This window comes from Harpia harpyja, chromosome 9 (genome assembly GCF_026419915.1).
Source record: "Harpia harpyja isolate bHarHar1 chromosome 9, bHarHar1 primary haplotype, whole genome shotgun sequence".
NCBI classification, from domain to species: Eukaryota; Metazoa; Chordata; class Aves; order Accipitriformes; family Accipitridae; genus Harpia; species Harpia harpyja.
The window spans coordinates 25,640,736-25,658,618 of NC_068948.1; the positions used below are offsets into that span (position 1 = coordinate 25,640,736).

At 55.6% G+C, this 17,883-nt stretch overlaps 1 protein-coding gene across 1 annotated transcript in view; it reads right to left on the reverse strand.

The window, feature by feature from the left end:
* The window catches only part of INTS3 (integrator complex subunit 3), a 43,259-nt gene that overhangs the window by 1,496 nt on the left and 23,880 nt on the right, over window positions 1–17,883 (reverse strand). The window contains exons 13-27 of the mRNA XM_052796747.1: window positions 16,152–16,243; window positions 15,443–15,549; window positions 14,504–14,623; window positions 12,960–13,089; window positions 12,020–12,074; window positions 10,971–11,074; window positions 10,378–10,422; window positions 9,794–9,913; window positions 9,486–9,639; window positions 7,502–7,570; window positions 5,383–5,458; window positions 3,483–3,596; window positions 3,348–3,396; window positions 2,144–2,311; window positions 3–103 (exon numbers count right to left, since the gene is read on the reverse strand). Of these exons, the coding sequence (XP_052652707.1) occupies window positions 3–103; window positions 2,144–2,311; window positions 3,348–3,396; window positions 3,483–3,596; window positions 5,383–5,458; window positions 7,502–7,570; window positions 9,486–9,639; window positions 9,794–9,913; window positions 10,378–10,422; window positions 10,971–11,074; window positions 12,020–12,074; window positions 12,960–13,089; window positions 14,504–14,623; window positions 15,443–15,549; window positions 16,152–16,243 (1,504 nt within the window). The remainder of the gene's footprint in view (window positions 1–2; window positions 104–2,143; window positions 2,312–3,347; window positions 3,397–3,482; window positions 3,597–5,382; window positions 5,459–7,501; window positions 7,571–9,485; window positions 9,640–9,793; window positions 9,914–10,377; window positions 10,423–10,970; window positions 11,075–12,019; window positions 12,075–12,959; window positions 13,090–14,503; window positions 14,624–15,442; window positions 15,550–16,151; window positions 16,244–17,883) is intronic.

Here is a 17,883-nt window from a genome sequence, read left to right on the forward strand (position 1 = left end):
ACAGTTCTGTTTGGTGTTGGTCAGGTTGAGGCGGAGGTTGTCCAGGTGCTCCAGGATCTGCTCCAGGGTGAGCTGGGCCAGTTTGCTGCTGGAGCTGCGCAGGCTGAGGGCAAAGGAGCGACACCCGTTAGCATGCACCCCGCTCCTCCTGCCCACCCCCAGCCTGTCCGTCCCCCTCCCGAAGACAGGCTGTAGGAGGCCCCACTTGTGGGGGGAACCAAGTGCCACGGCCCTGCAGCAGCACCCCCAAACCCCCAAGATGACGTGGGGCACAGATAACCCTACCACTCATGCTGCCCCAGGGTGCCCCCAGCACCCAGAGGCTGGAGCAGGTGGGGTGCCGGGATGGGGAGAAGCATAGGATCCATTTTCCAGCTCCGGCACATGCAGGGCTCCCCCGGAGCTGGTCTGTGTGTGCTGCTCTGGCTCAGGGATTAAGGGGATAAATCCCGCTCGGGGTGTTGGCCACCTCCATCCCCAGCAGCTCAGGGGAATGCAAAGCACCCCGTGCTGAGCCTCAGCTGCAGGACGGTGCGTGGTGCCAGCACCCAGGGTGCTGCCAACAGCCGGGGCCTCAGCTGGCCACCCATTAATTAGCGGGAATTAGACCTGGATACGTCTCGGATCCCGGAACAGAAACACAGTGAAAATAGCTGCGTTGTTCAGCTGTGAAAGGCCACTAATTAACAGGCAGGAACAGATGAAGGCACAGACTTCCCTGGCAGCCTCTTTGGAGAGCTGGGGGGGATACCCAGAGGTGGCCGAGATGCCAGCAGGACAGGCCGCTTTCCCGGTGCTAGTGCGTGAGATCCCGGCGATGGCAAACCTCCTGGCAAGGCTCTGTCCAACCTGCTGGCCATCACCCAGCTCCATGCCGTGGTGGTGCCGGCTCCCTGGGTGCTGGGTGGGGGTCCTTGGGGACACGCAGTGCTTACTGCGGTGGGAGCACGGTGCTGCTCTGCTTTCCCAGGACACTAGATGTCCTTCCTACTCCAGCAAAGGGCTGCAGGCATCCAGTCGGGAAGGGGCCACACAGGACCCCGTGAGCCTGGTGTAGCGGGCTGGGGGCTGCTGGAGCAGACCACCCTCCTCTCCCCCAAACCCAGACCCTGGCACCGAGGGTCAGAGCAGGCAGTGGGACCAGCCACCTCTCACCCCAGCAGGTGATGGCTGCGCCGAGGGCAGGGGCTGCCTCACAGCCTGATGTTGCTCTTTGAGGCTGGATAAAAGGCTGGGAAATCACCCAGGGAGCTGAGTGCAGCAGAAAGAGCTCCTGTCTGCCTGCCAAGGGACATCTTGGGGTTGGAGTGAGGTGTCCCATGTGCCACCATAGCCAGGAGCTGGCACAGCAGCCAGCACAGCGGTGCAGGACTAGCTGTAGCATCCTGTGCTGCTCTCCTTTCCTCTCCCTCAGGTCCAGCTGCCTCCACCAGCACCCAGAGCTCTGCCTGTGCAGGGTGGCTGGGAACAAGCCCTCTGCCCCTTCCTCCAAAGGCAGGAGAGCAGAAACCTTGCCCTGGGGAGTTGGGATTTAACCTCTGCAGGCTACAGCTTAGCCCAGCTGCGTCCTTTAGTCCTACTGCACTGCTGGACCCTGACTCCATCCACCCCAGAGGCAGCAGCACCCCAGCAGAGATTAAGTGAACCATGTCTGAAAGACTCCTTGCACCAAAAGATGCTCTGGAAACATCCAGCTGTGCCCAGGCAGGCAGAGCAGGTCTGAGCAGAGGGGCCTGCCTGGCCGGTGTGGCAGCAGGGGAGCACCAAGGCTTGGCGCTGCTCACACAAGCAGCTGAAAGCACTTCCCCACACAGCTTGGGTAATGGGCTGGGCATAAAAGGGTCCTGCTGGCTGGATGTCAGCACAGGTGAGATCAGAGAGCAGCCTCCCACACAGCTCTGGAGCAGAGACGCTCACTTGGGGCTCTGGCTGCGTGTCAGCATGTGGGCGGGCAGCAGCACCGCCCCAGCCTAGCCGGCAGGACGGGCTGACACGCCTGTGTTGTGCCGATAGCACGTGGCATCTCGGCTGCCTTGCCGGTGCACGGAGTGGGACACAAGGCAGAGTCTGTCACCTGTTTCCCAGTGGCAGGACGGCCCCAGGGGAAGCAGCGGGAGATGCTGTGCCTGCCCTGGCCCCTCACCTTTGGCGTTTTCGTGGCAGGCTGTTGTTCTTGATCAGCAGCGACTTGATGTGCTCGGCCAGGAGGTCGTCGTGTTTGATGCACCAGTGCCGCAGGATGCTTGTGGTGAACTGGTCGTCGGGGTGGCAGGGCCGGCTTAGCACCATCTTCACCATCTCCTCGCTGGGCCTATGGGGAAGGGCACGTGAGGAGGAAGGACGAGCAGTTTGTACCCCAGTCAGCTGGGGTCCCCTGCAGCCACTGTCGCCCACTTGAGCTTCATGGGAGCCTTCAGACCTGACACGACAAGTCTGTGGAGCTGCACAGGAGCCCAGGCACAGCTTGGATGGGACCAAGCTTCCCCAAACACCGCCTGGGACCCACACGCTCTTCAGCAGCCCCAGCAGCATTGGGTCCCAGGCTCAGGGGATGACAAGCAGCGTTCAGACTCCTCTGCTTCCCCGAGACTGCTGGCAAGCAATCCTCCCGGGGACCACCAAGCTCCCTGCCTAGCCTGTATCACCCGGCCGTGCCAGCTCCACTCCCTCCCCGCCGTGGGAAAAGCACTGCTGTGTACTCACGGCCTGAGCTCGCCCCTGAGCTCTCCGTCATTGTGGGCTTTTCACTAACGCAATTTAGAGCTGGGATTAGATTAGCCAGCCTCATGCACCGCATTAATGAAAACAAATAAAATGCTCTTCACTCAGAGCAGCGGGATGTGGCCAATCCACCCGTGCAGGCAAAACCAGCATAGATCAATGCCAAGGCAGCTCTAATACTTGTGCCCCCCGGGAAGCAGGTGACAGCCCGCTCTCTGTTAAGTAAGGGGCTCCAGGATGCACAAGGTGAAACACAAACAGCCCATTGGCACTTGGACTAAGAGAGCTTGTACTCAGCAAATGGTGCTCCCAAAGCTGAGACACAGGAGGGAGCTACTGCCTTTGGGAAGGGTGCTACTGCTGGGGTCTCATCACACCCAGGGGCTCCAGGACAGGACTTCCACCCAGAGCGAGCTGGGGAGTGCCAGCAAGAGGGGCTTTCCCCACACCTCACTTCTCAAGCAGCCCAAACCAGAGTGGGTGGCATCCCCTTGTCCCTGCCATGCCAATGGTGCTCAAGAAAGCCACCGGCCGCAGCGTGCCAGGGGCAGCCCCACAAGCCTGCGGCCACAGGACCCTCCGCAAAGTGTCACGCAGCCCTGTGTCCCGCACTTGGTGGCACTTACTTCTCTCGCCTCAGCTGCAGCAGCAGGCAGGATAACGCCTCAGGGTGCTCTGCAGAGGAAAGGACACCCTCAGCACAGGAGCTCATGCCCACCATGGCTCAGCGCCATGCCTCTCTTGTGCAGGGGACAGCTCACCTTTGTATTTGAGGTGCTGCAGGATCGGGATGATGGCCTCCAGAGGAATGTTGTGTGCGAGGAAGAGCTGCCAGGTGCAGTACTGCTCAAAGGTCTCCCAGTCCAGGCTTTGAACTAGGGGGAAGCACAAGATAGTGAGGGGGAACCTGCACGGTGCCTGGAGGAAGGGCAGGGACCTGCCAGAACCACCGCAGGCAGCTCTGCCCCAGCCCCTCTGCGAGGTCCAGCTGTGCCCAGGGACAGCGCTTCTCCTGCCTGGCATTACACCCACTCCTCCAGCCCAGAGCAGGGCACTGGAGAAGGGCATGGTGCCTGAAACCCTGCTGCATGTGTCAGGGTTTGCACTGTGCCAGGGCAGCTGCATTGAGCAGCACAGGCAGCCCCGCGCGTGTCGAGACTGAGCAGGGGTCCTGGGACCTGGCAGGTGGCACCAGGGTAGGCTCTGCCAGCCAAGGCATGGGTGGCAGAGCTGCAAAGTCACTAAAGCAGCTGCTCAGGGCTCAGAGGAAGAGAATTAACGAGGTTCTTTAATTAATGGGCTTAGACCACTGCTTGCAGCTTGTGTAACACCAAAGCTGGATCTAGGCAGCCATCAGATCAGGGCAATGGGGCTTCTCTCCAGAAACACTTGCTGGCCCCTGTGCACTGAGCTCTCCACACTGGCTCTGCCCAAAACCAGCCCGGCCCAGGGGGCTGCAGCCACGGCCGGCTCCGACTGCTGAGCAGGAGCCACAGGGCACAGGCAGGCAAAATGCAGTGCTGGCTGGAGATAGAAAGGGCTTTTCCACTGTACAACAGTCAGAGGCTTGCATAGATGAGAGCCAAAGTCCAATTAAAAAGCAACATGGGGAGCTGGGTCACCCACTGGTGATCCTGGGGGCAAAGGCGAGGAATGCCACAAGGGAGAGATGATGGACACCAGCCTTTTCCTATGCAGCAGCTAAAGGGACCGTGGTCCTGGCAAAGAGCTGCCTGTCCATCTGAGAAGCTTACTCTGTTAGTTCAGGGTGGTCCAAGGGCCAGACTAAACAGCAACGAGGGCCTTTTTGCTCTTGGGGTATCACACTCAACAGAAAACAAAGGGAAATCCCGATTCCAACCTTTCTGATGATCCTTTTGCCATCACCTCCCAGCTGCCCTCACCTCCCAGCTGCCCTCACCCCTGCTGCACTGGGAGAAGAGGTTACAGCTGTCTCCAGAAAGGCAGCCGTATCAGCTGCTGCATGGCGGGGAACAGCCGACTGTGCAGACTAGCCACGGGTTTGCACCAGGACAAGTTCACATCCCTGGAGACGCAGCAGCTGGGACCACGTGGAGTGGCTGCAGAGCTGGGGGAGATTTCAGGACTTTCCTCTTTCTCAGATTTTTTGGTTTTTTCCCCTCTGCCCAGGCAGGCTGCGAATGTGCAGAGTCCCAGATTACACTTTGCCTGGCACTGTGGAGAGCCAGGGCTCCCAAGCCATCATGCAGCCAGCCTGGTAAAACCCATTAGAGCACACAGCTTGGATCACACTGCTAATCTAACAATCTGGTTTAGGGCAGTGATCCTTTAAGCAGCAGCAATAATACCATGAGGAAATCCAGACCTCGGTATAACATAGCCAGCCCAAGAGCCTCTCTTGGATGCTGCGTGAGCAGCCAGCTTCTGCAGGGCTCTTCCTGTGGCATGGCCACGTGCAGCATTGCTGACCTAGTGCAGCTTGACACAGACTACAGCCCTCCCGATCAGAAAGGGCAAAGCTGTGACGAAGACTGCAGCCTTCTCCCTTTCCAGGGATTTCGGCTGTCTCTGCAAAACGGGGGCCCAAAGGGCAGGAAGGCTTGGGGATGCCCAGGAACCCTTCTGCTTTCACCCCTGCCCTCCCCAAGATGCACTCGTGCCTGCAGGGGTGCTACTCACTCAGGATGTTCAGCACCGAGTCTTTCCGAAACATGACAAGGTTCCCCATCATCACGTGGCACACCAGCTCCTGCAACTGGGCGGCAGAGAAAACAGGGTTAGTGGGATGCCCAGGCTCTGCAGAAGCCCTCTTACGTGGGGGACCACCAGGCAGGTCCAGAGAACAAGCAGGGAAGCCATTGCTCTGCCAACATCAGCCGTCTCCGCAAGAGCAGGGATCCAGCGGGGAGTCCCAGAAACCCTGTGGGCTACAAGTGGCTCATAAATGAGAGCTGGGTTAAGCAGCTCCAGGGAGAGGCAGCTGTTGTGAGGGACCAGCAGAAGCAAAGAAGTAATGAGAGGTTAATGGTTTCCCACACCAACACCCAGGCTGGGAAGCAAGTGTCAGGCAGGACAGACAGCAGATCCCCACAGGCTGGGTCAGGGCGGGTGGGATGGCATTGTCCTGTTTGGAGAGCTCAGCTGCCACACAAGCACTGGGGACCTGCTCCTTGTGCTCCAGGCGCTCTCAGACCCAGGCTTTTGCTGACAGATGCACAAAGCCCACCTGGGGGCTGGCAGCAGGGAGGGCTCAGCAGCCTGCTGGGAAAGCTCCGACAACCCCCAAACCTCTCTGCTTGGGGCCCTGGACTATCCCTGATCTGCAGGATGGGAGCTGACACTACCCAGACGCATGGTGCTTCCTGCACTGACTCACCCTCTTCATCCCTGGGAGAGGTGGAAGCGGAGGCAGAGGGATGGGACAGGACACATGGGGAGCCTGCCTGGGCTGCACCAGAGCAGGGACGGGAGCTGGGGAGCACCGTTCCCCACTCCTGCACTGACAGGTTCAGCTACAGAGCGCAGTTTGGCTCTCATCTATCCTCCTGCCTGCTCCTTGGCCTCTGCCTCCAGCCTGCTTGGGCACAGGGTGCTGGAGGTACGCAGAGCCCAAGGGCAGGCTGAGCTGCCCAGACTGTGCCCCATGGCTCTGCTTGCAGATCCCATGTGGGCTGGGCACGGGGGCCACGTAGCCAGAGCATCGTGGGGAAATAGATGAAGAATAACAGGAAGGAATGAAGGAATTGGAGAAGGGAGGGGAGAGGAAATGCTACGGGCCTCTGCTGGGAAAAACAAAACCTTTGCATTTCAGCATGGGGCAGAGCGCAGGAGCAGAGGACTAAGAGCAGGGCTGAGCTGGGGGGGGTCAGGGCATCATGACTCAAACCTTTCCTGTACCCAACTTTGCTCCAGCCTGCCAAGCAAAACTTGCTGGCGAGGCGTTCTGGCCCCTGCGCAGCTGGGAATAGCAGGACTGGCCAGGAATGGTGTATAAATAGGGCGAGTTAAAGGGTTATCAGCAGATCACGCTCCAGACGAGCCTAGACAGCAGAAACACGCAGTACAGCATTCTTGCCAGTGCCCACCTCCCCACCCCCAGCTTTCGCCGTGACTATTTTTGGGTTGCTCATGGCAACTCAGCGTGACCATGGGGAAAGGTTCCTTCCAGGAGGGTCTAACGAGGGCTTGGCCTTCCGCTCGTTAGCCTGCTGAGCCCGCAGCGGATCTCCCACCAGGAGGGGAAGAGCTGGTGTGATCTCAGCCCTGCCAGCCCGCAGGCAGCAGGGGACGTGCTGCCTGCACCTTTCCTGCGCCCTCCCGCACATGTGCCCCTTGTGACACTGCCCATAGATTTGCATCTCCCCAGCAGCACCAAGCACCTCCCCGTCAAGGGGCTTATTATTGATAATTAGTGACTGCGTGCAGCAGCACTGGCCGTGGCGGTGCTTTTTGCCAATGCCTGCAACCCAAAAGGGATCAGAGCAAACCCAGGCAAATCTCTCTCGGCATGCCTGCTGCAGCTCGGCAGCCAGGGAGATCCCTTGAAAGGAGCACCTTGGATTCAGCCTTCTGACACCGCACATCACAGCTCCTCAAGGGAGACACCCAGGAGGTTTCGGAGCTCCTCTTTGCAAAACCCAATGCCTTGCTCAAGAATCGGGGCAAGGAGGACTAAACAAGCAGAGCGTTGCCCTGCATCCCTTGTGGATGGGCCACGTCAGGTTTAAACCTCCTGGGAACAGAGGAGACACTTCAGGAATGTCCTGCCTCCCACCCCAGACACCAGTGCCCTCCTTACCTGGAATGAATCTATGACAGCTACAATCATGTTCAGCAGCTCGCCGCTTCGTAGGGTCTCGTCTGGGAACTGGAAGAGTACAAAAGCAAGGCAGGGCTCAGGAAAGGACATGAGGGAGAGGCCAGTCAAAAGCTCCTATCCCCATAGCTGAGGCAAAACTCCTCCTCGGTTCAGGCTCAGACACACACATATTCCTCCTTGCAAGGTGCAGCATTGCCCTGCCTGACCCGATGGCTCACTGAGGGTTGGACCAGAACCAGCACCACTTCCTAAACACAATGGGGGAAGTGGCTGAGTGGGAAAAGGAGCCAAGAAAGTGCAGGAGGGTTGACAGGCTGTTTTTTGTGCACAGCCTGGAGCAGGCAGGTTCATTCACTGCTCAAGTGGGCCAAGGGCTGCAAGGCAGCGCACCAGCAGGCTGCTGCGAGTGAGTGCCCAGCACATCTGTGAGATGCAGCTGACACCAACCATCTGGACTGAGAGGAGCTACGTGAGGAGCGAGGCTGCTTTGATTGCGGATGGCAGAAGTCAGCCAGCCCAGAGTGGTTAAAATTCCCCATTTTTCCCTATCCTCGCTAGCTTTGCTCGCCATTCCAGGGCCTCGTGCATTATGCAGCACTGCAATGAAACAAAAAAAATCAACACATGGGGCAAAAGGCCAGGAAAATTGGCAGCAGCAAGCTATGGATGCACCATTTGGATCTGGCTGTCCAGACAGGCTCCTCTCAGGACATTCTGCCTGACCTGAGCTGGTCATTCTGCCTGACCTGAGCTGGTCACTACACCCACGGGGGCAGCAAGTCTGACCCTCCCCCTTTGGGGAGGGAGGCTGTTAAATCCAAAGGACCAAGGAGGGGATCCAGCTGCTGTGCTATGCCAGGATCCCCCACGGAGCATCCACCATGCTGCTGTGCGGTACGGTGCCTACTCTTGTGTAGATTTTTCTCCCCTCCCCAAGGCTGTTGCTGTGCCTCTGTCCCCACAGAAGCCCCCGGGAAGCACTCATGAGGAATGGGGCTGGACAGCCTCAACGCCCAGCAGATGTTCCTGCTGAACTAGCCAGAAAGGAGGGAGGAGCGGGGCCAGCTCATTCCTCCCAAGGAATGAGAAAGTACACGCAGAACTGTGACCCCTCCATCTATTCAGAGTGCATGATGTTACCCTCCCTCTCTTCAACCCCCAGCACTGCTCCCTGAAGCCAGGCGATCGCTGGATGGTTGTTGGAAGCAGCCTCCACCCTGCAACCATTTCAAATAAAAGGCTGCAGCCTGCACAAGGCTGTGAGAGAGCTCAACAGCATCCCGGCAGCAGGAAGGTAACAGCAGCTCTGTCCAACAGCCAGGCAGGCTGTGTGAATTGGGACCGAGCTGTGACCTATCTGGTGCAGATGCCTGACTCCCCATTCCAAATATGCTCTCTGCTAAATCCAGCTGGCTCCACCTCAGCACCAAGTGCTGAAAGCAATAAAACCTTTCATTAAACCCAAGGGTTCAGGGCAGGCAGCAGAACTTGTTCTGAACGCTGCTTCCCCCAGACTTTGACACGTCTGCTCGGAGCCTTCACCTGCTTCTCTCCAGAAGAAAAGCAGCAGAGAGTGCAAAACCTCTTTAACCAGGGAACGCAGACAACACAGTACTGGGAGCCAAGCATGTGCATGAGATGAATCTGGAACAGAAAGGTTAGTATCTCACCATCCACAGAGCACATCAGGCTTTAAAGGGCCCGTAAGCAGGTTGGATGACAGCTGAACATCGATCTCGATGGCAGCATGCTGACACCCATTAAGCTGGGCTGGGGGCTGGATGGAGACTGTGTTGTGCTCAGGCTGACAGAACTTTTTCTAGGCTTTATGGCTTCTGTGCTGAAGTGTAACAGGCCTGAAGCTCAGAAGCAAACCAGCCCAGCCCCAAGCCTGCCCATAGGAAGGTTAGAGGATGCCCTATGCATCTGAACTGGGGTTCCTGGTGCCTGGCAGGGGCCTTACCTCTGTGTAAATGGAGGGGGTGAGGTAGCAGAGCAGCCGTACATCGTCTTCCTGGCAGGCCTTCATGTCCATCATCAGACACGTGTGCAGGTCCCCCAGCTGCGTGGCCTGGGCAAAGGACTCGTACAGGTTCATCTTCCCTGCTGCAGCTTTGCTAGAAGGAGACGTGCCCAGGTGAAAGAGGAGCCTGCCAGCCCCGTGCCACAGTGAGGGCTGGGTTGGTGGTGGTATGACACCGAGCTGTCCCTTGGAGGCAGCATGAGCCAAGTCAAAGCTTGGACGCTTCCCTGCAATCCCCACTGGCCTACCTGGCTTTTAAATAGTACAGCAGATGGTAGCCGATCTTGGGTTGCTTCTGATAGAGCTCTGACAGGAGATCCAGCAGCAGTGAGAAACCGCTATTATCCTCCTGCATCTGGCAGAGGTTCCTTGGGGAGTACAGGACAGGGAGACAGCTATGTTACATGGGATACCATGCACAAGCTTCTCCGCTAACGATGAGGACCAGCAGCTTGCAGGGAAACTCAGCTCCCAGTACCAGGCTGTCCTGGCCACTCGCCCTCTGGACTGGCCACAGGGGTCACCTCTCCCACCCCTGCTGCAGAGGACAGCGGGATGTGCAGCAACAAAGGGGTCAGGACCAAGCAAACTTCAGTTACCCAGGGATCCCAGGCTTCTACAAAGGACCAAATGAGCTGTGATTTTCCTGTATTTCAAGTCTTTCTACTAAACAAAACACAACATAGGCAGAACAAAGCAATAAACTCTTCTGATTCTGCAATCAGCCCTGGGGCAAGCAGACTTAGACCCACAGGGTTCACCCACGGTGGTGGTCAGGAAGCAAACAAGAAAGCCCTAAACAGATTATTCAAAAATTTCAGAACAGACATACCTAAATATTAGGTAGAGAGGTTTCCCCACTGACTCCTCCAGAGACCTGCAGGAGAAACACAATAGTCAGAGCTCTCTGTGCACCCACCCTCTGTGTTTCCCCAGCAATGGCAGGGAAAAAGCCCTGGGACCTTGGTCCTCGGGCCATCAACCCTAGCTAATGGGGAGACAGGAACGGTCCTGCTAACAGAACCCAGCAGCTCTGACTCCAAGCCCTGTTCCAACAAAATCCTGGAGGAAGAGTGTACGGTGCTGATTTGTGCAAGTACAGCAAGGACAGATGGAGTATTTAGGACCTTGTGTGCCTTGGTCAGACAGCCAGAAGCCACCAGAGCATCACCTAAACTGAGCTCTGACACAAGGACCTGCAGCAGCGGGTTCTCCCTGCACTTGTGGGGAAGAGGAAGATGATCTCTTTTGAGCCCTGGATATAATAACTGTTGACAACTCCACAGTGATCACTTGTGAACCTTAGATTGCTTCATAAGGGAAGCTGCTGGCTTCAGCACAGCCTTCTGAAAATGGTGAATATCCTACTGGGAAAAGCCCAAGTCCCAGTGTGAAAGGATGAGACACAAAAAAATAGATCCTTACTCCTCTGTGATTTCTTCTGGCAAAACCTCACCATGGAAGTGAGCCTTAAATAGCTCCTGGAGGCAGGATGCAAGCACTGATAGCTGCTCCGAGTCAAAGTCCTCCTGGTAGAGAGAAAGGAAGGAATGAGAGGAGAAAGCACAAGCTCAAACTCTGCCTGCCCAGCACAGGTGCAGCTGGAAGGGACACAGCAGAGTCACTGCTGTGGGGAATGGACCCCAAGCTGCTCAGGAGCCATTTTGCTGCTATATTGCAGCACCAGGAACTGGTCATCAGCAAGACAAGCCCCTAATTGATGTCCAGCTCTGAAGCACTTCACAATCACTGTGGTCCACTTATCCGCTAATGGCTGGTAATTCACTGAGCTCAGCTCTCCCTCTGCAAAGGGCTAACAGGGACTGAAGGCACTTGGCAACGAGGATTTACACCCTAACAAGCCCCTTCTCTGAGTTGTCACAGAGGGGAGAAACAGCTCTCATGCTAAAAGGCCACTTGACTCTAAAGGAAGCTGATCAGAGGCAGGGGATGCAACCTCCCTTGAATGCTCAGCTCCTGAAAAACATCCACAGCTCTTCTGCTGGGCAGGGCTTGCTGCAGCCTCTCCTGAGCACAAAGCCCAGGGCCAAAAGCAAGGGAGCATCCCAGATGCACGGCAAATGCAGAAGCCCCCAGAAGTTCTGCAGACACTACAGCAGCCACGCGGGGTCAAAATGTGAGCCTGCCTCCCCCAGCATCCCATCTGACAGCAACTACTGGGGACATTTAGGCACGGGATATAAGGAAACAGAGCAGGATGGAGCGATTTTCCCCTGCTAGACCCTTCCAGCAAGCAGCAGCTTGGGGCTGTGTTTAACAACCACAGATAGAGCTGCACAGTGCCATTTTGAACTCATTTAGGATTTGAGCGTCCTCAGGCTTGTGTGTCCCTCCTTCGGTTGCAGTTCTTGGGGCTGAGCTGTGCAGGCTGGGAGCTGCCCAGCCCACGCCACTCCAGCTGCTCTGGTTTTACAGTTAGGCAGCAGCACTGCTCCTTGGGTCTGGGCAGTTACCTCCAGGACTTGATCCACGATTTCCTGCATGACCTCACACTGAGCTTCCGTATCGCTGGAGCACAAAAACAAGAGGAAATCCAAGTTACATAGGAAGATACCAAGAGCAGGGACAAGGGGGCTTTGTGCTGAGCTGGCTCTGCTTGGGAGCCCCCCAGGACCTGCGAGTGGAGGAAGCTTTGCTTTGCAGTGGTGCCAGGCTTAGAGGAAGGCACAGCTCAGAAGCACACGCTGCAGAGACCCAGCCCTGGAATAATGCACTGCACTGCTGCAGCACCTACTTACAAACGTGCCTGAGGTTGTCTGCAGCAAGACAAACAAATTAAATGACTAAAAGCATAAGATTAAATGCACTTAAAGCCATAAAGCCATAAATTACATTAAATCAGTCTACTATGCCAAGGTCTGCAAAGCAAGAGCTTTTTTTAAACTTCTTTAGATGGAGTTAATTCCAAGGTCACTGAAAATCAAGAGTGGGGGTGGGGCAGTCCAGAGAACATACAAACACAGGTACATCTCTGTCTGCGGGGAAGGTGTCCCATGCAGAGATGTACTGAAACCCCCAGGCAGCAACAGCCCCAAAGGCCTACACAGCCTTGTCTTGTCAATCCAACAGCGGAGAAGGATGAAACTCAGAGCCTTTTGCCTTCCTGTCACTGATTCAGAGAAAGGCTGTAGCCGCCAGCAAATTGCTGTTGTGTTCTGGTCTGAGCCTGCTCCAAAGACAACTTACAAGGCTCTTAACCCAGCACCTTTCAAAACCACCTGGACATTTCCTGCAGAAACTCCGTCTTAAAGGGAGACAAGCCACAAGATTGCATTAGCTCTAAGAGAAGGGCTCTGGAGCAAGCAGCATTGTACAACAGGACTAAAAGGTCTTGTGTATCGTTGCCCTGAAGAGATCAACATGAAATGTAACACACGACCAAACGACACCAACCTTCCCTTCTGCAGCTGCAGGACTTTATCCTTCAGTGACTCATCCAGCTGGTCCAGGAATGGTGTGATATCAACAGGCTCTTCCACAATGGTTTCTTTGATCGGATGAAACCTGAACTCCCTCTTCTTCCCTGCAACAAAGCAAGCAACAGTGGAATAGTCTATTTTCCCAAGCAGCTATGTCTAAGAAGTCCTGGAGGCAATCTCTGTCCTAGCAGTGGCAGTTGTGCGGGGCTGCGGGGGCAGTCACCACCCCAGGACAAGCAGCCTTCCCCCACAGTATGCGGTCCAGCCTCAGGCCTTGCCTTCACCCTTTAGAGACATGTCCAGGTCACGGTGAGTAGGAAGGTGGGATGGGATCCAAATGCAGGGGGTGTCCAGAATTGTGGTTCCCATTCAGTCCAGTTTCCAAACCTGATGCTTTGCCTGTCCTTCAACATATTCAACAAACATAGCTAGCTCGCAATTCTCTTGCCACCTGAGGCACAAATGCTTGTGTTCAGTACTCTGGGGCTGAGATACCCCAACTGCTTTTCCACACCCTCATCCTCCATGCTCATTCCGGGCCACAAAAATGAACTGCAGCAGAGTCCAGAAGCACCAGGACCAAGGCAGAAGTGCTCACAAAGAAGCTGCCACTAAGGGACGGGACAAGGTGGCCGATCCCCCTTGCAAAAATCCTCTCTGCACATGGCTTTCACGCCCGTGTCCCTCTCAGGGGCCCCAAGCAGCTGGCAGGGCTCGACAGGACTGTTGAAGACAGTGCTACAGCACAGTGTCACATCCTCTCCCCCATCCTGAGCCTGTGGCCCCTCCCCACCGTAGGGGTAGCCCTCCAGCACGGCAGGAAGCCCACAAGAGTCCTACCACTAAGGCCAGAAACAGCTTGAAATGCCTCTAGCTCCAGAGAGTGAGCAGAGGGGATTCTGGCCTTCTGCAGGCTTGTCAGCCCCATGGCTTCGAGAGGGAGCGAGCATAATGAAAACCACGTGGCTGAGCAATTAGAGGCCTGAGCCTCATTAGCAGCTGCTTGAGAACAGAAACACCCTGTTCCCAAACAAACCATCCGGCATAGCATCTGCCACAGGGATTCCCAACCATGCAGCACAACAGGGCTTGAGACTAGTCAGACATCTAGAGAGGACACATGGGTGGAGAAAGCGCTATGTTCGAAGGGTCTAAGCTTAGGGAGATCAAGCCCAACAGCCTTTGCCTTTGAGCACAGATCTGTATCAGATCTACCGAGTCTGGCTGTCAGGGACTGGGAAGCAGCAGAGCATTGGCCTCAACACTGTCTCTTGCAGAAGGAAACCTGGATTTCAAGAAGGGGGTCTGCCTTGAGTGCAACAATTCCCACTGCTCATGGGAAAGGGGCTTTGAGGGAACTGTGCTTACAGCTGGTTGTCTGGGGATCCTCCATCACGAAGGGAAGGTGCCCACCAGCCAGCGGGGAAACACCATCTGGCGCAGAGGCAAACGGCAGCTATTCTGCAGTGACGCGTAAGTACTTGAGAGCATTGGCACCCAGCTGACTGCACTCCTCACCTTTGCTGTTCAAGTCATCTTCATCGTCACTGAACGCAGCCTCGGCATTGTCATAACAACTGTCATCCTTTTCTGACATATGATTGTCCATCTCCATGGAAACGGGTTCCTCAATTTTGACTGCAAGAACATACACGAAGGGGTCAGAGCACAAAGTCACGTTGTGATGGCTCCTCACACAGCTGAGGGGCAGGGCAGGCTCTGCCTACGAGTCACCTCTACCGATAAGCAGGCTCCAGCAAGGAGATAAAAGTGCTTTGAAAAGGGAAAAAAGAGTCTGGGCAAGCGACGGACCCTGGAAAACTCAAGCTGGGGAAGGGCACTCCCAGCGACTCCATTTAACCATCCCTACCCAGTGCCAAGTGTGGCAGGACCAGGTCATTCTCCACCTAAGCTGCCCAGCATCCTTTGTGCTTCATCCCTCACCCAGGCCAACAGCAGAGCCTGAGACCCTGAGCAGAGCAACAGCTTTACCAGCTCTGCGAGGCCAAGAGGCTTGGGGAGGAAGGGTTTGTTGGTTAGGTTGGTCCCTTCAGCCGGAGCAGCTTATGCAACAGGAAAACAGACAGGCTTACAGCCACAGTCCTTCAGCAGATCTGGCAAAGCAGCAGCACTCTTCTGTTAAATACAGGTTAGAAATGCTTGCTCTTTGTTTAACCTAATTATGTTAATCAATTAGCCTACAGAGAAGAAAGGCTAAGTAGCCCCTATGGAGCAGAGAGAGAAATGGGTAGTGTGAATCTTTAGTGTACAGCAGGGCTGAGATGAAGGGAGACCACAACCATCCATAAATATGAGCACCCAGAGCCCTCCTCTCCCCAGAGTCACGGTCTGATCCTGCAAACAGCTGCTATTGCTGCAGGAGTGGCAGGGAAAGTCCTGTCTCTGGGAAGGCAGCACCTGCTGCAGCCTCCCTCCGCCACCCGCCCCACTCCCTACCTTCGATGGGGGGCGAGGGCGAACTGCAAAACTCCGGGAATTTCTCCCTCAACATGGCACGGAGCTCTTTGTCCAGCTTGGGGTTGTCGAAAAGAGGGGCCAGATGTCTGTGTTGGGGGGTAAGAAGGGAAAGGGATGAGAAAGAGCTGGGATGCGGTGCCCTGCTGCATAGCTTCACCTTGGTGGACATGCAAGGGGATCTTCTCCCTTACATTAGGGCTTTGGTTTGTGTTATGGACCACAAGCTACGAGGTCCCACCTTCCTTCCTGCAGCTCAGCTGGTGTTCCCTCACTTTGCCACCAATGGGACCTGTGTCACCAGAAGGCACGTGGGAAGGGGAGAAGAGGCCTTACCTCCTGGGAGGGGAACTTGGCTGATGCAGGAGCTGTCTGCAGGCTGGAGCACCATGAGCAAGGCTGCTCTGTTCAGCTCGGGGACCAGAAAGGGCTGGGGACATTTCTATTCATCTGAAGTGGAGTGGCTATAGCTTTCTTAACCCACCCATTCCCTTGTTTCAAGGAACAGCTCTCAGGACAAGCTTCAGCACCTCACCAACACAACTATGCCTTCTTCCATGGTTCATACACAATACAAATGCCCTCCGCAGCTCTTACAGAGCCTGGAGGTCATTTTGACTAGACTGGTGAGACCCAGGAAAATTGGTGCACAGCAGTTGTATAAATGTAGTCAAATTCAGGGCTGTCTTACGCAAGGACTCGCTTCTCCACAATGTGGGTGAGAGAGTTGAACACGCCTTGCCGGACGTGAGCCTCCAGTGGGGGGTAGAAGTTGGGAATGATCTGAAAACAGGAGAATGACCACGTTAGTGCCATGAACCCTTCTGCCTACCATTGGGTCTGTGTCAGCCAGCAGGACACAGCCAGGACTAGCTAAGGCCATCAGTCAGCTTCTTGGGTCACTGTTGACTCAAGCACCACATCCCAGCTGCTCTTGTTGACCAAGAAGGGCAGCAGGAGAGCTGAGTGCAGCATCTCAGTGATGATAGATAGAAGGGGGGCCAGCCCATGCTTCTGGCTTTTCTATCCCGGAGGGCCAGCTGGTGCATCTCCCAGGGATGAGAAAAACACACAGAAGCTGCCTCATGAGCTGTAGGAAGCCCTGGGGAGTGGGGGAATACGAGAAGGGTACCCTAAACAACATTCAGTTCTGCCCACACACAGTCCTTTGCTTCTGGAGGGAGTAAGAGGACTCCTCCCTGAAATCTGGGTCATCCCAGGAACCTTCCACCTAATTCCTCTGCCAGAAGCCAGCAGCTGCTTTTGGACTCGGGCAGCCCAGGGACGGGAGCACACAGAGCGTGCTGGGCGTGAGGGAGGAAAGCAATGCAACTCGCAGCTCTTCCAGCGCTCATGCCATGGAAAGACCCCACTTCCAAGAAACACCATCAGCCCTCCCTGGGACCAAATTACTGGAACCAGCAACTCTTGGCATGGCTTCCCCCAGGATGGAGCGGCAGGACCAGCCCTGCTCCCTGCCCAAGGACAGCTGTCCTTTGAAAGGGAGATGATGGGTCTCACTTGTCCCCTGCTGCAGTGAGATTCTGTTTGCCCTCCGGGGATGTCATCCAGTCAAGCATTTCATTAGGTACTAAAGGGAACAATTCAGAAGCCTTTTTCCTACTAATGCTCATCATTCTGGAAGGATTTATTTGCAGAGTTGGGAAGTCTTACATGCCTTCCCACAGTGGCATTCCCATTAATGAATGACACATGGGCCCAATGCTCTGACCTCCAGGAACAGCCCTGGATTTATCAAGAGACCGTGAGGACTCACCAAAGCCTCTGGTAGGGGGTTTTAAGAGGCGAATAATTTGGCTGAGCATCTGCAGCAGTGTGCCTGACTATGCTCTTGGCAGATCAGCAAGGGGAAAATCCCTCCTTAATTTAGCATAGGTAAAGTGAGGTTAAAAGGGCTGCCAGAAGATACTGAGCTACTCTGCAGGCTATTTTGCAATCAAGAGGCTCAGGGCAGAACAGACCAGATGATGCAGAGGAATGCGGAAAAAAACAGAAGGCAGAACAGCTTTTTTGTTTTGGTTTGGTTTTTTGGCTCTGAAGAATGGGTAGAGAGATGACACTATTTTGCTGCTCCATTATCACTGGCTCTAGGGATTCATGAAATTCCCTTCCTATGGGATGGAGAGGCAAAGGGCCTTTGCCTCAAAACTCTCTGGCGAGTGAAGATATCTGTCTTCCCTGAGCCTGTGTTACCGTTCCTGCTCTTCGTGACTGGTCAGCACAGAGCAAGGGGCAGCCTGCAGGGAGCAGGCTGTGCAGCTCACCACTTGACTGCTCCCAGCTTCTGTCTTGGCAGAGAAGGAAAAGCACTGACCTACACCAAGGTGCTGCTACACCAGCGATGGGTGGTGGGGAGTGCTCAGAGGAGAGCACAGCCAAAGGGTCTCACTGCAATCCCTAAA